This window comes from Mobula hypostoma, chromosome 27 (assembly GCF_963921235.1).
Source record: "Mobula hypostoma chromosome 27, sMobHyp1.1, whole genome shotgun sequence".
Classification (NCBI taxonomy): Eukaryota; Metazoa; Chordata; class Chondrichthyes; order Myliobatiformes; family Myliobatidae; genus Mobula; species Mobula hypostoma.
In genome coordinates this window covers 18,236,729-18,261,759 of record NC_086123.1, presented here as the reverse complement: position 1 = coordinate 18,261,759, position 25,031 = coordinate 18,236,729, and the positions used below count along the sequence as shown (strand labels likewise).

General features: G+C 42.8%; 2 protein-coding genes across 2 annotated transcripts; both read left to right on the top strand.

Annotated features, from left to right (window-relative positions):
- Positions 1-1,804: 1,804 nt before the first annotated feature.
- LOC134338373 (hydroxycarboxylic acid receptor 2-like) lies at positions 1,805-2,836 on the top strand. Its single transcript, XM_063034163.1, has one exon. The coding sequence runs from the start codon at positions 1,805-1,807 to the stop codon at positions 2,834-2,836; it is 1,032 nt and encodes a 343-aa protein (XP_062890233.1).
- A 5,484-nt stretch (positions 2,837-8,320) lies between these two features.
- LOC134338372 (hydroxycarboxylic acid receptor 2-like) lies at positions 8,321-9,352 on the top strand. Its single transcript, XM_063034160.1, has one exon. The coding sequence runs from the start codon at positions 8,321-8,323 to the stop codon at positions 9,350-9,352; it is 1,032 nt and encodes a 343-aa protein (XP_062890230.1).
- Positions 9,353-25,031: the final 15,679 nt, after the last annotated feature.

Below are 25,031 nucleotides of genomic sequence, written 5' to 3'. Positions count from 1 at the left end.
CCTGCATTCATTTCTGGTGTACTGTTTCGAGTGTATCGATAACCTCACAGCCAAAGTTGATCCAAGCTTCTGCCTGTTGGATGACTTGGAAGAGCCTGTGTTGCTGCTTATCCCTCTCCGTCACACTCTCCCTCCACTCAGCTCGTACAGTAACATTCTCAGCATTCACACTGCTGGAGATATATTCAGCAACAGTCGATCCCCAGGTCCTGCTTTTCCCATGTGTGACTTGAGTGATGCTTGATTCCAGACCTACTTGAGAAGAGGTTAAAAAGCTAGAGTCCCCATGATCAGGTGTACTCAACATTTGAGATCCCCATTTCCAGATTCCTTTACAAATCCTGGTCACTCTTGAAAGCCCTTTCCTTCTCCTGATCCATTCATCACTCTCTGCCAACTCAGAACTAAATATTTCAATTTGCTCCCTCTACTGAACCTGCATTTGCAAGACTCTCTTCAATAAGAATGACTCCTGGAATGACTCGTCAAGTCTGCTGACAAGGACAGTGTGAGAGTGCTTGTGCAAATTACCCTCTCCTGAACGTCAGCTCCTGGACACTTTCTCGTATTTCCAATGGGAACACGACCCACCACCACTGAGTATCAGGCTTGAATCTCCCTTAGGAATCCCTGACGTATTTGCCCAGAAGACTCTATTTACCCTCCAGCGTCAATTTCATAACTTACGGATTGTTACCGCCTCCCCGCAGGCTAATGGTTCACAAATAGCTGTGATACCTTTGAAGCCCTCTGCTGCTTTGACTCTTTCCTCTTTCCTGATCCCATAATGTCTCTCAGCATCCCCATTGCACATCAGGATAGATATTGATCCACTCAGATATTTTGAAACCATTCTGTTCAGTAGCCGTGTCACTCAAGCTGAATCGCTTTCCCAAACCAGAGGAAGTAGATGGACTTGTATATTACAAATCCTTAAAATAAAGAAGATTTGCTTAAATACAGCACCTTCACTGGTACCAGATGATGTTCAGGGAGTCGTCTCCATCTCAAAAGATAATCAATAACTGTTGAAATCCAAAAGAAATATAATGAAAGACCTACATACTGAAGCATTATCTCTGATTTTCTTTCCATAGTTGACATGCCGGAATTTTTTTCTGCGTTTTCTGCTTTTAATTCATATCCCAGTACATTTTGATGTTAATTGTCGGCAGGAGATATTACAAGAATGCATTTAGTAACAGTGAAATAATTTTTGGAGTTGATTACTATTACATAATATGTCCTTTTTAAAAGAACATGTTATATCACAGTACGATGTGTGTCGAATTTTAATCTACTTTGAGATCAGTCAAACCCTACATAGTCCTCCAGTTTTCTATCATCCTTCTGCCTACCTAACGGTTCAGAAATGCCCCTAATGTATCTGCCTCTACCACCAAACTTGGCAGCGTGTTCCTCGCACCCAACCTTGCTACGTAAAGAACTCTGCCTCTGACGTCCCCCTACACTTCCCTCATATCAGCTTAAAATTACGCCCCCTCATTAATTTTTAATACAAAATTATTCATGCACTCAACAGCAAAACTAAGTATTGTACAATTTTATGCCTGGCAATGAAAGCTAAATATATTTCATTGTTTGCTGCTTAATTTAAATGCTGATGCGCCCAGTTTTCAGGGAATTGATTATTCGATCGCACAATTTATTGGTGCTCTGACTATTTCACTCCGCCCATATAGTTCACCCACAGGGGAACAAACTCATTCGAAGATCAACTTTACAGATTGTTTGTCTCTGATTGAGTTTGCTCTCCCCGGACACAACTTGACTTTTTCGCACAATGGCGAACTCGACCCCGCAATGTGCTCCTGGTGATGATGTTAACTCATCCTACAACCCGCCCGTAATTATCGTCACATTCATCCTCGGGCTTGCTGGAAATACGATTGCTTTGTGGATATTTTGTGTTCATGTGAAGTCGCGGAAACCAAGTATTGTGTATTCACTGAATCTCATGATTGCGGACACTCTGTTAATGTACTGTCTGCCTTTTCGGGCTGTTTATTTTATCCGAAGGAAGGACTGGATTTTTGGTGATGGACTGTGTCGACTGAACATATTCATGATTTCCCTGAACCGGATTGGCAGCGTCTTTTTCCTCATGGTTATAGCGATCGATCGTTACTTTAAGGTGGTCCATCCACTCCACAAGGTAAACGGGATCTCTACAAGGTGTGCGGTGATGATAGCAGGCGGTCTGTGGATTGTAGCGGTGGCTATTTGCTTGCCCTTGCTGAAATATCGACATGATTTCAAACAACACAACGTGACAAACTGTGAGCCTTTCAGCATAAACAAGGCTCTGCGTCCCACAGCAATTTGGACTGACTTTATTTTTATATTCTTTAAGTTTCTTTTGCCAGTTTCAGTTATCCTGTTCTCTACGTCCTCCATCATCTGGAGGTTACGGCAGATGGAAGCTGGAATGCGGGCTAAATATAAGCGAACTGTGAAACTTGTGATAGCCGTGGCTGCGGTTTTTGTCATTTGCTTCTTGCCCACCAGTGTTGCTGTGGTCGCGGTTTTGGTGACTAAACTAAGAAATCCATTCGACAGCAAGTCGTATCACATAGCAGCGAATATATTTTACAATACGTTGTTTATAACGTATCTGAACAGTGTGGTCGATCCCATTATTTACTATTTTTCAACTTCGCAGTTTCAACATGCTTTGGAGAAAGCTCTACTTCGTCTTAATTTAAGATGTCGCAGATCAGCCACTGAACAAGGAACATCCAGGGAGGGGCAGACTGTTGAACAGCAAACGAGCTCATCAACAGCCATCCGATCGATCCCGGTCCGCGTGAACTAGATGCTCTTTATTGTTACGTGATCAAAGTAAAGCTGATAAGTGCGACCGGACGCAGAAATTGATCAATTCTGAAAATGTTGGTGCGAGATAAGTCGAGCTTAAGTAACAAGTTCTGAAATACACTTCCCTTTATATGTAGAGAAGATACTGCATCTTATCTACATAAAGTAAGTTTATTTCAAAGGTTGTTTATTAAGAAACGCTGTCTTTAAAGCATGGGTTCCCTATTTTATTTTGGCAGGAGGGCACGCGGATCCTGGATGACGTGATGCTCTGAGGGAACTACGCCGCTTTTACCGGGAACTGTGGAGGGGACGGGGTCTGGGCTCATCCAGGCTGGGTGCTCCTGGCTGCTGGGGGCTCTGGTCCCGATCCTATTAGGGTGGGTGTAGGGAGGGCGCGGGGATGTGGAGGGGATCCGGCTGCACCACCACCCGCTGTGGTGGTCGGACCCTGGCCTCGGGAGACCAGGCGGGAAAGGGTCCCGCTCAACGTGAGGTGTCATTCTCCGATTACTCACATGAACTTAAACACCATGATAGAGTGTGTTGCGTGGAACTATTGCTGCCTCTCCTCCTACAACCATGGTAAACCATGTCCAGGCTGCATGAAGGAGAGCAGAAATAACTTTTAAGCTTCATTCAGCAGATCTTTGTGGTAACAGAAAATCTACTCTGGGATACTGTTGTCTCACTGACCTCTGTCACGTAAAGTGCATGGAAGAGCAATGCTGTATAATCAATGAGATGGATTTGAATACTATTCTGCTCATCTCATTGAGGACACCTGCTGGACCAATTTACCAGTTTGTGATGGGAGCTGGAGTAGGGTGAGTTTCCAATTGGACAATTTTCATTCATGTAGAGAATTTGCATTTCAACAGAATTAGGAGTGAACTCTGAATAGCGAATAAAGTTTAATGGTTTTGATAGAACCATACAAATGGTTTATGTACTTAATATCGAAATGAAGTATTATACATTTCTATGGTATGACATGCAAAGTTCCGATTACAAAGCCGGATGTATTTCCGTACAATAATCTTATGCATTCTGGTGGCAATATTGGAAAATTTTGAATTCTGAATTTTGATGCTCTGAACTTTGCTGTATGCACATATGATTATCTTTGAATAAAAGTTTTCTTTTGACAATGGAGAAATCGGCCCAGCAATGTGTCTCTAGTGAGGTCGTCAATCCTGCTCACAGACCACCAGTATTTATTATAACAATCATCCTAGGACTAGTCAGAAATACAACTGCTTTCTAGATATTTTATTTTCATGTAAAATCTTAGCATCAAGGGAAAGTACAGTACAGAAACAGGTCCTTTGGCCGATCTAGTCCGTACCAAACCATTTAAACTGCCTACTCTCATTGGCCTTCACCGGGTCCATAGCCCTCCATTTGCCTACCATCCATATACCTGCCCAAAATTCACCTGAACCCTGAAATTGAGCTAACAGGTATTTATTATTCTGAGTAGGGCAACAGTGCATCAGTGAATGACTTTAAGATAGACTGAACTGCCTCACCACATTACAAGCACCATGATCGACTGTGGCCCGAGGGCCCTGGGTTATGTTTTGTAGCTCCAAAACCTTAAACTGACTCAAAAGAAAACAAGAGCCAAGAGATGTGAGTTTTAAACTTTGTTCTTTTACTTCAAGCGATGACTGCCCGTATCATGTGATGACGTGTCCAAATAACGTAATTTCCATAGAAATTTAAACTAATTATAACAAGAATCCTTAATTAAGCAATCTATATACAAGAGTACTCAACTATTACAAAATATTAAATGCACGCAGGGTGCAATATGTCCAGTTGTTCAGATAAGGATCATTATCCACTCCTGTCTGTTCCTCTAGATGCATTTTTTTTCCATTCTGAGGTAATTAGTCATCTCAATGTGAGGAACCACAAAACCTGATAATGTAGATGTGCAGAGGATGTTTCCATTAGTGGGGGAGGATCCAAGGATCCAGAGGTCTAGGATCCGAGGGCACATCCCCAGAATAAAGGGTCATCTCTTTCGAAATGAGATGAGAAATTTCCGCAGCCTGAGTGTGGGGAGTCTGTGGAATTCATTGTCATATAGGGCGTTTGGGGCCAAATCATTGAGTGTACTTTAGACAAGATTTATAGTTTCTTGGTTGTTAAGGGGGTTTTAAGGGTTATAGGATGAAGTTGGGAGACTGGAGTTGGAAACAGAAACTCAGCCATGATTAAGTAGTGGAGCAGACTCGCTGGTCCGATTAGCCTAGTTCTGATCCAATAGCTTTTGATGGTTTTATGGTTTTCCACAGATGAGCAGAATGACAGGGTGTGGAGTGGGTGTAGGTGAGGTGGTCTGCTCCTCCTACTGATAACGCAGCTCTTTCCTGCGTTTCTGAAGTATGGGCATGGGCTTCTCAGTTCCATCCTCAATGTGCCTTCTGTACTTTGAGTAGCCGTTGGCCAGGGTTTCACAAAGTCGGCGTGGTTATTCATATTTGTTGAATGAGGCAGACGTGTCCGCAGTGACGGCAGCAAGATTGGAGGAAGACTGAAGGATTGAAGTGAAGTAGAAATTGAGGTGGCAATGAAGGATTGTCTGAGCATTAGGACACAAAGACTTGAATTCGTTTTGTATTTCTCAGCATGAGCACTGGGAGGCTCGGCAGAATAACTCACCTGCTATAGGGGGAACCTGATAGAAGCAGCAGTCGTAGTAGTAGTAGCAGTAGTCACACTTTATTGATCCGGGGGAAATTGGTTTTCGTTATAGTTGCACCATAAATAATAAATAGTAATAGAACAATAAATAGCTAAATAGTAATATGTAAATTATGCTAATAAATTATGAAATAAGTCCGAGTGATAAAGCTTGGTGCCTCTGATCTTCACCAGACTAGCGCCTCCAGTGGTTAAATTATCTGACAGCAGGTCTGCTCTGATACCTGGGAGACCCTTTGGAATCCATCATCTTCAATCTTTATCTAAGTGGACATCAACAGAACTCCCAGGAATTCCGGTCAGCAGGTAGTGTACCTGCAGGAGCCTTTCATTCATAGTGGCCAGTGGCCATTACAGACTTTTACCTGAATCCCAATAGTGGCCATTTTATGAAGCACACCTGCCCACCAGCTCGATAATTATCCAATCAGGCAATCATGTTCAAAGTTCAAAAGTTCAATTTTAAAAGTAAAATTGATTTTTAGAGTACAGACATGCCACCATGTACAACCCTGGGACTCTTTTCCATGCGGGCATGCGGTAAATCTATAGATCAGTAACTGTAAGCAGGATCAACGAACAAGAAACGGTGCAAATGCAAATCTAAATAACGAGCAGTAAATAAGACGAACATGAAATAACAAGGTAGAGTGTGCTTAAAGTGAGATGCAACACACACAAAATGCTGGTGGAAAGCAGCAGGCCAGGCAGCATCTATAGGAAGAAGTACAGTCAACGTTTTCGAGACCCTTCGTCAGGACGGTGTGGGAGACAATGGCCTGGTGCTCCTTAGCGGGGTCATGTTCAAGGGGTAAGACCCAAAGGAATCCAGGGTTATTTGTTGAACCCAGAGTTCTGGTGCAGTGAGGCAGAGGTTCTGCCATTTGTGCCAATGTGTAGCAAGTGTTGAGGTGATGATCTGAGTGAATTCTGGGTGAAGTTCAGGGATCTCTATGGCCTGGTCCTGCATTCATTTCTGGTGTACTGTTTCGAGTGTATCGATAACCTCACAGCCAAAGTTGATCCAAGCTTCTGCCTGTTGGATGACTTGGAAGAGCCTGTGTTGCTGCTTATCCCTCTCCGTCACACTCTCCCTCCACTCAGCTCGTACAGTAACATTCTCAGCATTCACACTGCTGGAGATATATTCAGCAACAGTCGATCCCCAGGTCCTGCTTTTCCCATGTGTGACTTGAGTGATGCTTGATTCCAGACCTACTTGAGAAGAGGTTAAAAAGCTAGAGTCCCCATGATCAGGTGTACTCAACATTTGAGATCCCCATTTCCAGATTCCTTTACAAATCCTGGTCACTCTTGAAAGCCCTTTCCTTCTCCTGATCCATTCATCACTCTCTGCCAACTCAGAACTAAATATTTCAATTTGCTCCCTCTACTGAACCTGCATTTGCAAGACTCTCTTCAATAAGAATGACTCCTGGAATGACTCGTCAAGTCTGCTGACAAGGACAGTGTGAGAGTGCTTGTGCAAATTACCCTCTCCTGAACGTCAGCTCCTGGACACTTTCTCGTATTTCCAATGGGAACACGACCCACCACCACTGAGTATCAGGCTTGAATCTCCCTTAGGAATCCCTGACGTATTTGCCCAGAAGACTCTATTTACCCTCCAGCGTCAATTTCATAACTTACGGATTGTTACCGCCTCCCCGCAGGCTAATGGTTCACAAATAGCTGTGATACCTTTGAAGCCCTCTGCTGCTTTGACTCTTTCCTCTTTCCTGATCCCATAATGTCTCTCAGCATCCCCATTGCACATCAGGATAGATATTGATCCACTCAGATATTTTGAAACCATTCTGTTCAGTAGCCGTGTCACTCAAGCTGAATCGCTTTCCCAAACCAGAGGAAGTAGATGGACTTGTATATTACAAATCCTTAAAATAAAGAAGATTTGCTTAAATACAGCACCTTCACTGGTACCAGATGATGTTCAGGGAGTCGTCTCCATCTCAAAAGATAATCAATAACTGTTGAAATCCAAAAGAAATATAATGAAAGACCTACATACTGAAGCATTATCTCTGATTTTCTTTCCATAGTTGACATGCCGGAATTTTTTTCTGCGTTTTCTGCTTTTAATTCATATCCCAGTACATTTTGATGTTAATTGTCGGCAGGAGATATTACAAGAATGCATTTAGTAACAGTGAAATAATTTTTGGAGTTGATTACTATTACATAATATGTCCTTTTTAAAAGAACATGTTATATCACAGTACGATGTGTGTCGAATTTTAATCTACTTTGAGATCAGTCAAACCCTACATAGTCCTCCAGTTTTCTATCATCCTTCTGCCTACCTAACGGTTCAGAAATGCCCCTAATGTATCTGCCTCTACCACCAAACTTGGCAGCGTGTTCCTCGCACCCAACCTTGCTACGTAAAGAACTCTGCCTCTGACGTCCCCCTACACTTCCCTCATATCAGCTTAAAATTACGCCCCCTCATTAATTTTTAATACAAAATTATTCATGCACTCAACAGCAAAACTAAGTATTGTACAATTTTATGCCTGGCAATGAAAGCTAAATATATTTCATTGTTTGCTGCTTAATTTAAATGCTGATGCGCCCAGTTTTCAGGGAATTGATTATTCGATCGCACAATTTATTGGTGCTCTGACTATTTCACTCCGCCCATATAGTTCACCCACAGGGGAACAAACTCATTCGAAGATCAACTTTACAGATTGTTTGTCTCTGATTGAGTTTGCTCTCCCCGGACACAACTTGACTTTTTCGCACAATGGCGAACTCGACCCCGCAATGTGCTCCTGGTGATGATGTTAACTCATCCTACAACCCGCCCGTAATTATCGTCACATTCATCCTCGGGCTTGCTGGAAATACGATTGCTTTGTGGATATTTTGTGTTCATGTGAAGTCGCGGAAACCAAGTATTGTGTATTCACTGAATCTCATGATTGCGGACACTCTGTTAATGTACTGTCTGCCTTTTCGGGCTGTTTATTTTATCCGAAGGAAGGACTGGATTTTTGGTGATGGACTGTGTCGACTGAACATATTCATGATTTCCCTGAACCGGATTGGCAGCGTCTTTTTCCTCATGGTTATAGCGATCGATCGTTACTTTAAGGTGGTCCATCCACTCCACAAGGTAAACGGGATCTCTACAAGGTGTGCGGTGATGATAGCAGGCGGTCTGTGGATTGTAGCGGTGGCTATTTGCTTGCCCTTGCTGAAATATCGACATGATTTCAAACAACACAACGTGACAAACTGTGAGCCTTTCAGCATAAACAAGGCTCTGCGTCCCACAGCAATTTGGACTGACTTTATTTTTATATTCTTTAAGTTTCTTTTGCCAGTTTCAGTTATCCTGTTCTCTACGTCCTCCATCATCTGGAGGTTACGGCAGATGGAAGCTGGAATGCGGGCTAAATATAAGCGAACTGTGAAACTTGTGATAGCCGTGGCTGCGGTTTTTGTCATTTGCTTCTTGCCCACCAGTGTTGCTGTGGTCGCGGTTTTGGTGACTAAACTAAGAAATCCATTCGACAGCAAGTCGTATCACATAGCAGCGAATATATTTTACAATACGTTGTTTATAACGTATCTGAACAGTGTGGTCGATCCCATTATTTACTATTTTTCAACTTCGCAGTTTCAACATGCTTTGGAGAAAGCTCTACTTCGTCTTAATTTAAGATGTCGCAGATCAGCCACTGAACAAGGAACATCCAGGGAGGGGCAGACTGTTGAACAGCAAACGAGCTCATCAACAGCCATCCGATCGATCCCGGTCCGCGTGAACTAGATGCTCTTTATTGTTACGTGATCAAAGTAAAGCTGATAAGTGCGACCGGACGCAGAAATTGATCAATTCTGAAAATGTTGGTGCGAGATAAGTCGAGCTTAAGTAACAAGTTCTGAAATACACTTCCCTTTATATGTAGAGAAGATACTGCATCTTATCTACATAAAGTAAGTTTATTTCAAAGGTTGTTTATTAAGAAACGCTGTCTTTAAAGCATGGGTTCCCTATTTTATTTTGGCAGGAGGGCACGCGGATCCTGGATGACGTGATGCTCTGAGGGAACTACGCCGCTTTTACCGGGAACTGTGGAGGGGACGGGGTCTGGGCTCATCCAGGCTGGGTGCTCCTGGCTGCTGGGGGCTCTGGTCCCGATCCTATTAGGGTGGGTGTAGGGAGGGCGCGGGGATGTGGAGGGGATCCGGCTGCACCACCACCCGCTGTGGTGGTCGGACCCTGGCCTCGGGAGACCAGGCGGGAAAGGGTCCCGCTCAACGTGAGGTGTCATTCTCCGATTACTCACATGAACTTAAACACCATGATAGAGTGTGTTGCGTGGAACTATTGCTGCCTCTCCTCCTACAACCATGGTAAACCATGTCCAGGCTGCATGAAGGAGAGCAGAAATAACTTTTAAGCTTCATTCAGCAGATCTTTGTGGTAACAGAAAATCTACTCTGGGATACTGTTGTCTCACTGACCTCTGTCACGTAAAGTGCATGGAAGAGCAATGCTGTATAATCAATGAGATGGATTTGAATACTATTCTGCTCATCTCATTGAGGACACCTGCTGGACCAATTTACCAGTTTGTGATGGGAGCTGGAGTAGGGTGAGTTTCCAATTGGACAATTTTCATTCATGTAGAGAATTTGCATTTCAACAGAATTAGGAGTGAACTCTGAATAGCGAATAAAGTTTAATGGTTTTGATAGAACCATACAAATGGTTTATGTACTTAATATCGAAATGAAGTATTATACATTTCTATGGTATGACATGCAAAGTTCCGATTACAAAGCCGGATGTATTTCCGTACAATAATCTTATGCATTCTGGTGGCAATATTGGAAAATTTTGAATTCTGAATTTTGATGCTCTGAACTTTGCTGTATGCACATATGATTATCTTTGAATAAAAGTTTTCTTTTGACAATGGAGAAATCGGCCCAGCAATGTGTCTCTAGTGAGGTCGTCAATCCTGCTCACAGACCACCAGTATTTATTATAACAATCATCCTAGGACTAGTCAGAAATACAACTGCTTTCTAGATATTTTATTTTCATGTAAAATCTTAGCATCAAGGGAAAGTACAGTACAGAAACAGGTCCTTTGGCCGATCTAGTCCGTACCAAACCATTTAAACTGCCTACTCTCATTGGCCTTCACCGGGTCCATAGCCCTCCATTTGCCTACCATCCATATACCTGCCCAAAATTCACCTGAACCCTGAAATTGAGCTAACAGGTATTTATTATTCTGAGTAGGGCAACAGTGCATCAGTGAATGACTTTAAGATAGACTGAACTGCCTCACCACATTACAAGCACCATGATCGACTGTGGCCCGAGGGCCCTGGGTTATGTTTTGTAGCTCCAAAACCTTAAACTGACTCAAAAGAAAACAAGAGCCAAGAGATGTGAGTTTTAAACTTTGTTCTTTTACTTCAAGCGATGACTGCCCGTATCATGTGATGACGTGTCCAAATAACGTAATTTCCATAGAAATTTAAACTAATTATAACAAGAATCCTTAATTAAGCAATCTATATACAAGAGTACTCAACTATTACAAAATATTAAATGCACGCAGGGTGCAATATGTCCAGTTGTTCAGATAAGGATCATTATCCACTCCTGTCTGTTCCTCTAGATGCATTTTTTTTCCATTCTGAGGTAATTAGTCATCTCAATGTGAGGAACCACAAAACCTGATAATGTAGATGTGCAGAGGATGTTTCCATTAGTGGGGGAGGATCCAAGGATCCAGAGGTCTAGGATCCGAGGGCACATCCCCAGAATAAAGGGTCATCTCTTTCGAAATGAGATGAGAAATTTCCGCAGCCTGAGTGTGGGGAGTCTGTGGAATTCATTGTCATATAGGGCGTTTGGGGCCAAATCATTGAGTGTACTTTAGACAAGATTTATAGTTTCTTGGTTGTTAAGGGGGTTTTAAGGGTTATAGGATGAAGTTGGGAGACTGGAGTTGGAAACAGAAACTCAGCCATGATTAAGTAGTGGAGCAGACTCGCTGGTCCGATTAGCCTAGTTCTGATCCAATAGCTTTTGATGGTTTTATGGTTTTCCACAGATGAGCAGAATGACAGGGTGTGGAGTGGGTGTAGGTGAGGTGGTCTGCTCCTCCTACTGATAACGCAGCTCTTTCCTGCGTTTCTGAAGTATGGGCATGGGCTTCTCAGTTCCATCCTCAATGTGCCTTCTGTACTTTGAGTAGCCGTTGGCCAGGGTTTCACAAAGTCGGCGTGGTTATTCATATTTGTTGAATGAGGCAGACGTGTCCGCAGTGACGGCAGCAAGATTGGAGGAAGACTGAAGGATTGAAGTGAAGTAGAAATTGAGGTGGCAATGAAGGATTGTCTGAGCATTAGGACACAAAGACTTGAATTCGTTTTGTATTTCTCAGCATGAGCACTGGGAGGCTCGGCAGAATAACTCACCTGCTATAGGGGGAACCTGATAGAAGCAGCAGTCGTAGTAGTAGTAGCAGTAGTCACACTTTATTGATCCGGGGGAAATTGGTTTTCGTTATAGTTGCACCATAAATAATAAATAGTAATAGAACAATAAATAGCTAAATAGTAATATGTAAATTATGCTAATAAATTATGAAATAAGTCCGAGTGATAAAGCTTGGTGCCTCTGATCTTCACCAGACTAGCGCCTCCAGTGGTTAAATTATCTGACAGCAGGTCTGCTCTGATACCTGGGAGACCCTTTGGAATCCATCATCTTCAATCTTTATCTAAGTGGACATCAACAGAACTCCCAGGAATTCCGGTCAGCAGGTAGTGTACCTGCAGGAGCCTTTCATTCATAGTGGCCAGTGGCCATTACAGACTTTTACCTGAATCCCAATAGTGGCCATTTTATGAAGCACACCTGCCCACCAGCTCGATAATTATCCAATCAGGCAATCATGTTCAAAGTTCAAAAGTTCAATTTTAAAAGTAAAATTGATTTTTAGAGTACAGACATGCCACCATGTACAACCCTGGGACTCTTTTCCATGCGGGCATGCGGTAAATCTATAGATCAGTAACTGTAAGCAGGATCAACGAACAAGAAACGGTGCAAATGCAAATCTAAATAACGAGCAGTAAATAAGACGAACATGAAATAACAAGGTAGAGTGTGCTTAAAGTGAGATGCAACACACACAAAATGCTGGTGGAAAGCAGCAGGCCAGGCAGCATCTATAGGAAGAAGTACAGTCAACGTTTTCGAGACCCTTCGTCAGGACGGTGTGGGAGACAATGGCCTGGTGCTCCTTAGCGGGGTCATGTTCAAGGGGTAAATAAGAGGAGGTATCAGCGAGTTGTCGCTGTGCCTCGGCAAGGTAGCGGTCAGTACGCCAGACTACTACAGCACCCCCCTTATCAGCGGATTTTATGGTAAGGTTAGGATTGGTGCGGAGGGAATGGAGAACAGAGCGTTCGGAAGGAGTGATGTTGGAATTGGAACAAGGTGTGGTGAAGTCGAGACGGTTGATGTTCCGTCGGCAGTTAGCAATAAAAAGATCCAGAGCAGGCAGAAGGCCAGAGCGGGGTGTCCAGAAGAGGAGGAGGGTTGAAGACAGGACAGGGGGTTATCAGTGGGGGTAGGAGAGTTGTTGGCGAAGAAATAAGCTCGGAGACGGAGCCGGCGGAAGAAGAGTTTAACGTTATGGCGTACGCGGAACTCGCTGAGGTGTGGGCGCAGGGAGACATAGGTGAGGCCCTTACTGAGGACAGAGCGCTCTGCCTCAGAGAGTGGAAGGTCGGAGGGGATGGTGAAGACCCTGTTCGGATGAGAGCTGGGATCAGTGGGGGGTGGGTGGTTGGTAGCGGCAGTGGAGAGGGGAGGGTTGGAGTGAGTGGTGGATGCAGTCTCTAAGGTCCCAGGAGCTGACGATAGGGTCTGAGGGAGACGGGGTTGCAGAGTGGTGGTGGAGAATGGGGAGATGGGAGTTCCAATAGCAGCACGTGAAGACCCGGCCTGGAGTTCAAGGCTGGAGTCGCAGTTGGAGGCTGCGCAATGGTTTTGAAGGTGTCCATGCTTGTTGGAACCCGCATGGATGGTGATGGAGTCCGGGTTCTGAATTTGCTCTGGGTTGGTAGAGCTGCCGAGATTGACGGCGGGAGCCGGGGTCTGAAGTTCACGCCTGCTAGTGTTGGCAGGCTCCGGGATCTTGCAGGACGTGACAAAGTCCGACGGAGGATAAAGTAACGGGCAGGTCTATTACAAACGGTGAAGAAAGTGTCTCGGAGGTGTGGAAGGGACTGGGATAGGGACGCCAGGTACCTCCTCATGGCGGAGAGTGTCGCCCTCAGAGCTCGGCGGGAGAAGCACCGGGAGGCAGAGTCAATTAAATGTGAGGACCTGGGTTCCTCAGAAGATCCAAGTTGGGAGGCTCGGAAACAAACCTTGAATCCAACTCAGTAAGTTTGCGGCAGAGACATGTTCCTAGGAAGGATATATGGCTATAATAGCGGGTCTGAGTGAGCGTGTGGTCGAAAAGTTGAAGGGCCGAAGAAATTACAGATGGGGAACAGTGAGAGAGGGTTTCACTAAACTCCCGTCGAAGAGCAGATTTAAACTTCTTCAGTGTAGGCATCCCTGGAAGAGGCTTCGCAGTAGTGAATTTACAAACGCAAACACGAGAAAATCTGCAGATGCTGGAAATTCCAGCAAAATGCTGGTGGAACACAGCAGGCCAGGCCGCATCTATAGGAAGAAGTACAGTCAACGTTTCTGGTTGAGACCCTTGGTCAGGACGAAGTGAGAGCATTTGATTGTGGGAACAACAGAAACAGAATCGGTGTAGTTGTCCTCTTTTGTTCAAGAGCCTGATGGTTGGTGGGTAGTAACTGTTCTTGAACCTCATTGTTCATGTGTCAGAAACTCAATGCATGAAAACATACAGTCATAGTCATGGGGTTCAGTTGTTGTTTAAACGAAACTTCAGATTGGGGAAGAAATGTGACAATCAGATATATTTCATTGTCTGCTCCTTAATCTGAATGCTTGTGCCTCTGGATTTCCCGGAACTTGGTGATTTCATCGGACATCTCTGCCTAATTTACTCCGCCCATATACAACACCCACAGGAGAACAAACTCATTCAAAGAAGATCAGCTTGTAAGGTTGTTTCTCTCCGAATCAGTATGCTCCCCTCTGAAACATCTTGACTGTGTGACCACCTTTTTGCACAATGGCAAACTCGACCCCACAATGCGCTCCTGGTGAAGATGTTAACTCGGCCCACAACCCACCCGTAATTGTCATCACATTAATCCTCGGGCTTGCTGGAAATACGATTGCTTTGTGGATCTTTTGCGTTCATGTGAAGTCGCGGAAACCAAGTATTGTGTAGTCACTGAATCTCCTGATTGCGGACACTCTGTTTAATGTGCTGTCTACGTTTTCTTTTTTCAATATTTTTATGAATTAGTGTACATTTGAGAATAGAGTACAGAAAAAATATCAATACATTATACTAAACCACATATAAAGACTCCTTACCCTATATTCATACAAGTTAATTAATTTGTAACATTGATAAATAGTAATATTTATTATATTTAAAAAATCTAACCCAGTACCAAGTCCGAAACTGATTAGTAAAGAAAAAAAGAAAACAAAATACTAATCAGCATCTATGCATTAACAGCAAATCAAAGGTTTTGAAAATAATTCAGAAAAGATCCCCACAATGTTTGAAAGTCCTGAGTAGATTCAGAGATTGAACATTGAATGTTCTCTAAATTTAAACATGACATCACATCATGTAACCATTGGGCGTGAATAGGAGGGGCCGCATCTTTCCATTTAAGCAAAAGCGTCCTTCTGGCCATAAGAGACATAAAAGCCAAAATGTGCAAGTCAGATGACTCCAAAATAATATCCTTTCCTCCAACAATACCAAATAAAGCAGTCAAAGGATGAGGCTTAAAGTTTAGTTTAAAAGTATTGAGTAAGTTTGAAATACTTCTTTCCAAAATTTTTCAAAACTTGGGCATGTCCAAAACATATGAATGAGTGAAGCTTCTCCATTATTAGATTTATCACAATACGGAGATATATCCAAATAAAAACGACAACTGATCCTTAGTCATATGGGCCCTATGGACCACTTTAAATTGTCGATGTGAGTGGCGAGCACATAACGATGAGGTGTTAACCAATTAAAAAATTTGATTCCAAGTTTTCTGAGAAATTGAAGTCTGTAAATCTTGTTCCCAAAGATTTTTTAATTTTATCTAAAGGAAGTCTTCTCATTCCCAGCAGCATATTATAAATATTAGATATAAATCCATTGTAAAATGGTTTCAAATTAAAGATTACATCTGGTAGATTCTTATCAGAACTTTTAGGAAATGTACTTATTTGAGACCGTAAGAAACCTCTTATTTGTAGGTATCGAAAAAGTGAGTTTTGGATAAACTAAATTTAGTTGAAAGTTGTTCAAATGAAAAAAGACTTGCCTCTACAAACAAATCCTGAAAACATTTAATACCTAATCTATCTCATTCTGTAAAAGCCATATCAATCATACAGAGTTTAAATAATTACTTAGAAAAAATGGGACTCGAAAAAGAAAATCTGAATAAGCCAAAGTATTTTCGAAATTGTATCCAAATTCACATAGTGTGTTTAACTACCAGATTATCAGTTAATTTACTCAAAGACAAAGGGAGTGTGGATCCAAGACGAGAAATAATAAAGAATTAATTAGCAGAGTTAGCTTCTCAAAAAACCCACATCGGGCAATCCTCATGATTTATGTAATATAACCAGAAAGTAAGATTACTTATATTAACTGCCCAATAATAAAATCTAAAGTTTGGTAAGGCTAATCCTCCATTCTTTTTATCTTTGTGAAGATGAATTTTGTTTAATCTAGAAATGAAATGAGATATCTTTATTGTCATTGCGTAGTATAATTTGTCATGCACCAATACAGCGAAAATGAGTTTGTAACTTAAGTACTCAATGCTAAAAGCAACAAATAAAATAAATAAGCAATTATTAAAGTCGAGTAACCAGCCAGTAGAAGCAATGCCCAGCAGTACAAAAGCACAACTCAGATACCTGACAACCATAAAACCAGTATTAAAGTAGCAATATAACAAATTTATGGATGATGCTTGATCGATTGGTTCAGAGCAATTATAGCTCTGGGGAAAAAGCTGTTTTTCAGTTTAGAAGTGCGGGCATAGAAAATCTTATAACGTCTGCCAGATGGAAGAAGTTCAAACAGATGATTACATGGGTGTGTATTGTCCTTACAGATGCTTGTAGCTTTCCTTAGGCAGTGTGAGCTGTGGGTGTCCTCCAGGGCTGGGAGTTGTGTCCCGATGATCTTCTGTGTGCTAGAGATGACCCACTGAAGTGATTTCCTATCAGCTGCTGTACAACTGAGATACCACACAGAGATGCAGTATGTTAAGATGCTCTCTATGGTGCAGTGGTAAAAGGTCACCAGCGTCTGTTCAGGTAGACCAGCTTTCTTCAGCGTCCTGAGGAAAAACAAGCATTGCTGTGCTTTCTTAACTACTGTTGTGGTGTTAGTGGACCATGTAAGGTCTTCTGAGATGTGTATTCCCAGAACCCTGAAACTGAACTAGAACGCTTATTCTTCTCGATATAAGAAGATATAATAAAGTCAATGGAATCAAAAATGGATTTAGGAGTAAAAACTGGCAAAGCCTGAAAAAGATATATAAATTTAGGTAATATATTCATTTTGATAGAGTTGATTTGACCAATCAGTGATAGTGAAAGAGGCGACCAATTTGATAGTATCCGTTTTACGTGATTCAATAGGGTAAGAAAATTTTCCTTAAAGAGGCTCTTTCAGTTTTTAGTGATTGTTACACCTCAGTAGGTAAATTGGTTTCTTACAATTTTAAAAGGAAGGTTCTAATTTGTTGGTATCAAATTGTTCAAAGGAAAAAGTTCACTTTAATATAGGTTTAATTTATAACCTGAGAACTGGCTAAAAAAGGAAAGTACAGAAAGCAGATGAGGTAATGAAGTCTCAACATTAGAAATAAATAGCAGCAAATCTTCAGCATACAGCGAGACTTTATGAATAGTGTCTCTGCTTAAAATACCGGTGATATCATTAGATTCTCGAAAGGCAATGGCTAAGGGTTCTAAGGCCAGATCAAAAAGCAAAGGGCTCAATGGACAGCTTTGTCTAGTGCCACGTTGAAGCTTAAATGCTTTGGAATTATGAGAATTAGTGATAACCCTAGCGGAAGGAGCTAAATAAAGTATTTTAATCCATTGAAGGAAAACGGGTCTAAAGTTGCATTTTGCTAAAGTTTTAAATAAATAATTCCATTCAACCCTGTAGAAAGCTTTCTCAGCATCTAGCGATACCCTACATTCTGATATCATATTAGAAGGAGGATAAATAACATTTAATATCCGACTAATATTAAAGTGAGAATATTGATATTTGATAAATCCAGTTTGGTTATCAGAGATGACAGATGGTAAAATATTTTCAATTCTATGGGCCAAAACTTTGGATAGGATCTTAGTATAAACATTATGTAAAGAGATTGGTGTATAAGAAGAGGATTCAGTTGGATCCTATTTCTTCTTAAGAATAAGAGAAATGGAAGCCTCATAAAAAGATTGAGGGAGTCTGCCCAACTTAAATGAATTCAAAAAAACTGAACATAAATGAGGTATAAGCGATGAGGAAAAGGTCCTGTAAAATTCTCCAGAAAATCCATCTGGACCTGGAGCTTTCCTCAAACGTAATGAGCCTACAGCCTCGGCAATTTCCTCAAAAAAGAAATTGGTTGTTCCAACAACTTCCCGTTGTCAGCAGAAAATGTAGGAATGTTTAGTTGATATGAAAAATGTTCATTACAGTGTTATCCTTAGAAGATTCAGGACTATAAGGTTTAGAGTAAATTTCTCTTAAAGTATCATTTATTTCTAAATAATCAGTCCTCCTATCACCATTAGCTTTGCATATTTCTTTAATCTGTTGTTTAGCTGTAAAAGTTTTAATTTGATCAGCCAATAATTTACCTGTTTTATCTCCATGAATATAAAATTAACTTTTTTCATTTAGGAATTGGGCTTCAATTGGATAAGTTAAAAGGAGATAATATTTAGTTTTAATTTCAGCACATCTCTTGTATTAGGCAGGTTCTGTAGCCAAGGCATACTCTTGGTCTGACTGTTTCAGCTGATTAGCTAAATCACTTCTCTCTGTATTAGCTTTTTTCCTAATACTTGCAGTATAAGAAATAATTTGTCCTATAAGATACGCCTTAAAGGCATTCCATCTGATAAGACTAGAAGTCTCCTCTAATGTATTCTCTTCAAAAAAAAAGTAACTTGTCTCTCCATAAATTTAAAAAAATCTTTATGAGATAACAATGTTAGATTAAATCGCCAAAATCTATTTGTTTGAAGAAGACCAGGGAGATTTAAAGATAGAAACACAGGAGCGTGATCTGAAACAGCAATCTCTTTGTATACACAGGATCGAACTAATGGAATCATTTGGCTATCAATAAAAAAAAATCAATCCTGGAATATGTATGATGGACATGAGAGAAAAATGAATATTCCTTGTCTACTGGATGAAAAAAATACGCCAATCATCAATAATACCACATTTCTTTAAAAAAGTTTTAATAAACACAGCTGATTTATTTGGTATCATTAGTTTAGAAGATGAACGATCTAAAACTGGATCTAAGCAACAATTAACGTCTCCACCCATCACCAATGAGTACAGACTTAGATCTGGCAAAAATAGAAAATAACTTGCAAAGAAAACTGGGTCATCTATATTCGGAGCATAGACATTTGGAAATACCATTAATTTGTTATTTAATTTTCCTGATACTATAACAAAATGCCCATTAGTTTCAGAAATGACTTTATGTTGAAAAAAAGGAACTTTATTATCTATAAGAATAGAAACACCTCTAGCTTTGGCCTGAAATGAGGAATGGAAATGAGGCTCTCTGCATCGATTAAAAAGGCATGAATTGTCGCACTTACATATATGGGTTTCTTGAAGACAAACAACTGGAACCTTAAGTTTTTTAATATAGGCAAAAATCTTATTTCTTTTCATGGTGTGATTTAGCCCTTCCACGTTAAAACTAAATAAATTAATACTTTGATCCATTTTAAAACTACTTATTAAGACAGGTTAAAGTAGCAATCACAAAAATATTCTGAACGCAGAAATTGATCAATTCTGAAAATGTTGGTGCACCAAAACTCGGATGTTAACAACGCAAACAACAGGAATTCTGCAGATGCTGGAAATTCAAGCAACACACATACAAGTTGCTGGTGAACGCAGCAGGCCAGGCAGCGTCTCTAGGAAGAGGTGCAGTCGACGTTTCAGGCCGAGACCCTTCGTCAGGACTAACTGAAGGAAGAGTGAGTAAGGGATTTGAAAGTTGGAGGGGGAGGGGGAGATCCAAAATGATAGGAGAAGACAGGAGGGGGAGGGATGGAGCCAAGAGCTGGACAAGTGATAGGCAAAAGGGATACGAGAGGATCATGGGACAGGAGGTCCGGGAAGAACGACAAGGGGGGGGCATCCAGAGGATGGGCAAGGGGTATATTCAGAGGGACAGAGGGAGAAAAAGGAGAGTGAGAGAAAGAATATGTGTATAAAAGTAAGTAACAGATGGGGTACGAGGCGGAGGTGGGGCATTAGCGGAAGTTAGAGAAGTCGATGTTCATGCCATCAGGTTGGAGGCTACCTAGACGGAATATAAGGTGTTGTTCCTCCAACCTGAGTGTGGCTTCATCTTTACAGTAGAGGAGGCCGTGGATAGACATGTCAGAATGGGAATGGGATGTGGAATTAAAATGTGTGGCCACTGGGAGATCCTGCTTTCTCTGGCGGACAGAGCGTAGGTGTTCAGCAAAGCGGTCTCCCAGTCTGCAGTCGGGTCTCGCCAATATATAAAAGGCCACATCGGGAGCACCGGATGCAGTATATCACCCCAGCCGACTCACAGGTGAAGTGTTGCCTCACCTGGAAGGACTGTTTGGTGCCCTGAATGGTGGTAAGGGAGGAAGTGTAAGGGCATGTGTAGCACTTGTTCCGCTTACACGGATAAGTGCCAGGAGGGAGATCAGTGGGGAGGGATGGGGGGGTACGAATGGACAAGGGAGTCACGTAGGGAGCGATCGCTGCGGAATGCAGAGGGGGTGGAGGGAAAGATGTGCTTAGTGGTGGGATCCCGTTGGAGGTGGCGGAAGTTACGGAGAATAATATGTTGGACCCGGAGGCTGGTGGGGTGGTAGATGAGGCCCAGGGGAACCCTATTCCTAGTGGGGTGGCATGAGGATGGAGTGAGAGCAGATTACGTGAAATAGGGGAGATGCGTTTAAGAGCAGAGTTGATAGTGGAGGAAGGGAAACCCCTTTCTTTAAAGAAGGAAGACATCTCCCTCGTCCTAGAATGAAAAGCCTCATCCTGAGAGCAGATGCGCCGGAGACGGAGGAATTGCGAGAAGGGGATGGCGTTTTTGCAAGAGACAGGGTGAGAAGAGGAATAGTCCAGATAGCTGTGAGAGTCAGTAGGCTTATAGTAAACATCAGTGGATAAGCTGTCTCCAGAGACAGAGACAGAAAGATCTAGAAAGGGGAGGGAGGTGTCGGAAATGGACCAGGTAAACTTGAGGGCAGGGTGAAAGTTGGAGGCAAAGTTAATAAAATCAACGAGCTCTGCATGCGTGCGGGAAGCAGTGCCAATGCAGTCGTCGATGTAGCGAAGGAAAAGTGGGGTACAGATACTAGAATAGGCACGGAACATAGATTGTTCCACAAAGCCAACAAAAAGGCAGGCATAGCTACGACCCATACGGGTGCCCATAGCTACACCTTTAGTTTGGAGGAAGTGGGAGAAGCCAAAGGATTAATTATTAAGAGTAAGGGCTAATTACCTCCTTGCCGACCTGTTGTCTCAGCTTGCTCCTGCCCCACCGAACTCGTTTCTGCATACCTCGACACGGTTTTATCGCCCCTTGTTCAATCCCTTCCTACCTATGTTCGTGACACTTCTCACGCTCTTAAACTTTTCGATGATTTTAAGTTCCCTGGCCCCCACCGCTTTATTTTCACCATGGATGTCCAGTCCCTATATACTTCCATCCCCCATCAGGAAGGTCTCAAAGCTCTACGCTTCTTTTTGGATTCCAGACCTAATCAGTTCCCCTCTACCACCACTCTGCACCGTCTAGTGGAATTAGTCCTTACTCTTAATAATTTCCCCTTTGTCTCCTCCCACTTCCTCCAAACTAAAGGTGTAGCTATGGGCACCCGTATGGGTCCTAGCTATGCCTGCCTTTTTGTTGGCTTTGTGGAACAATCTATGTTCCGTGCCTATTCGGTGAAAGACTCTCTTTGGTCGGCCCGAAACTTGATGATCTACCAGCACATGGAGATGTCCGTGGGAGAATGCTGCCGACTGGCACATTCTCGGCTGCAGGAGTACGTGCTGAGGGACGCACTGAAACTCGGTGCAGTCACCGCAAGGACCCGGTGGGGAAGGACCACGGTATAGGTTTCTCCACCCGTGGGAGTGGGAGGGGTCGGTGGGCGGGGAGTATACCCCTCAACAATGATATGGTAAGCTGAACTACTGGAGTGCCACGTGGGTGGCTATAAATACGGATATGTACTGACTATAATGGAAACGTGTGTAAAGGATGAAAAGTTATTGAATGGTTTATTGTATATATTTATTTTTGAATAAAGTATATTTTGAAATTTAAAAAAATTCTAGTATCTGTCCCCCACTTTTCCTTCGCTGCATCGACGACTGCATTGGTGCTGCTTCCTGCACGCATGCAGAGCTCGTTGATTTTATTAACTTTGCCTCCAACTTTCACCCTGCCCTCAAGTTTACCTGGTCCATTTCCGACACCTCCCTCCCCTTTCTAGATCTTTCTGTCTCTATCTCTGGAGACAGCTCATCCACTGATGTCTACTATAAGCCTACTGACTCTCACAGCTATCTGGACTATTCCTCTTCTCACCCTGTCTCTTGCGAAAACGCCATCCCCTTCTCGCAATTCCTTCGTCTCCGCCGCATCTGCTCTCAGGATGAGGCTTTCCATTCTAGGACGAGGGAGATGTCTTCCTTTTTTAAAGAAAGGGGCTTCCCTTCCTCCACTATCAACTCTGCTCTTAAATGCATCTCCCCCATTTCACGTACATCTGCTCTCACTCCATCCTCATGCCACCCCACTAGGAATAGGGTTCCCCTGGTCCTCATCTACCACCCCACCAGCCTTCGGATCCAACATATTATTCTCCGTAACTTCCGCCACCTCCAACGGGATCCCACCACTAAGCACATCTTTCCCTCCCCCACTCTTTCTGCATTCCGCAGGGATCGCTCCCTACGCGACTCCCTTGTCCATTCGTCCCCCCCATCCCTCCCCACTGATCTCCCTCCTGGCACTTATCCGTGTAAGCGGAACAAGTGCTACACATGCCCTTACACTTCCTCCCTTACCACCATTCAGGGCCCCAAACAGTCCTTCCAGGTGAGGCAACACTTCACCTGTGAGTCGGCTGGGGTGATATACTGCATCCGGTGCTCCCGATGTGGCCTTTTATATATTGGCGAGACCCGACGCAGACTGGGAGACCGCTTTGCTGAACACCTACGCTCTGTCCGCCAGAGAAAGCAGGATCTCCCAGTGGCCACACATTTTAATTCCACATCCCATTCCCATTCTGACATGTCTATCCACGGCCTCCTCTACTGTAAAGATGAAGCCACACTCAGGTTGGAGGAACAACACCTTATATTCCGTCTGGGTAGCCTCCAACCTGATGGCATGAACATCGACTTCTCCATCTTCCGCTAATGCCCCACCTCCCCCTCTTACCCCATCTGTTACTTATTTTTATACACAAATTCTTTCTCTCACTCTTCTTTTTCTCCCTCTGTCCCTCTGAATATACCCCTTGCCCATCCTCTGGGTCCCCCCCCCACCTTGTCTTTCTTCCCGGACCTCCTGTCCCATGATCCTCTCTTGTATCCCTTTTGCCTATCACCTGTCCAGCTCTTGGCTCCATCCCTCCCCCTCCTGTCTTCTCCTATCATTTTGGATCTCCCCCTCCCCCTCCAACTTTCAAATCCCTTACTCACTCTTCCTTCAGTTCGTCCTGACGAAGGATCTTGGCCTGAAACATCGATTGTACCTCTTCCTAGAGATGCTGCCTGGCCTGCTGCGTTCACCAGCAACTTTTATGTGTGTTGCTCGGATCTTAACAAGCCAGTTCTCAAATACGCTTCCCTTTATGTGGAGATGAAATTGTATTTTAACTGCATAAGTACGCATATTCAGAGCGTGTTCGTTAAGAAACCCTTCCTGTCTTTAAGTCGTTGTTTCCCAATCTTTTATGTGCCATGGAGGCTTCCCAGTGAGTGGACCCCAGGTTGGGAACCCCTGCTTTAAAGGAAAGGGTTTATGGATAGTTAAAATTTATTTTTTCCCCCAGAGGACTTCAGCTTATGTGTCTTGTTTGTAGCTAGCTTCTACACGTGATAGTGGGCCATTCTCAGGTTGACTGACTGCCCACTAGAATCAGCGGTAATCAAGTCAATCAAGAAGAACCCTACCAGTGGACTTTCAGTCAGGAGGAAAGTGATGTTAGGGGCCGCTGTGCTGGTGCCAAGCTGCATGTACCCATATCGTGACAGTACTGGAACTAGGTACTGAATTGGAAAAGAAAAGCCTCTCCTAGTGAACTGGAACTGGAGACAGGAGGTTAGCTCCGGTTCAAAATCGGGGAATTTATTTTCAGGAAATAAAATTGAAATCTGTAATGAAGAAGGATGGTCAGCATTTAGAACAGAGATGTGGAGGAATTTCTTTAACGATAGGCTGGCGAATCTGTGGAATTCTTTGCCAGAGATGGTTATTGAGCCAAGTATAATTAAAGTGGAGTTTGATAGGTTGTTGATTAGTAAGGTTACGGGGAGTAGGCAGGAGAATGGTGTTGAGAGCAATAATAAAGCAACCATGATGGAATGATGGAATAGACTCGATGGGCCGAATGGCCCAATTCTACTCCAATGGCTTATATAGCAATTTATTTGATCTTTAATTCCTTGGAAATAAAAGATTTGTGTGAGTCATTGTTTCCAGTGAAGAACTCCCAGATTAGAGGGCAGTGTCGAATGAAATAAACACTGAACATACCATTTGAAGAATGTCTTCACAACCAAGGACAATATGATACAGAGATAGTAAGTTCTTTTTCCCCTGGGATCTAATCAACATATTTCTTGTGTCTTTTGTCCTAGTATTTCACGCTGACCTGCATGAACCTAAACACGTATCTGCACACACATGCACAATGACACACGTGCAGACAGTTGTACTGTGGTAACTAGAATGTTTAAGAACTATGTGATGCATGGTTTTGTGTGTGTGTG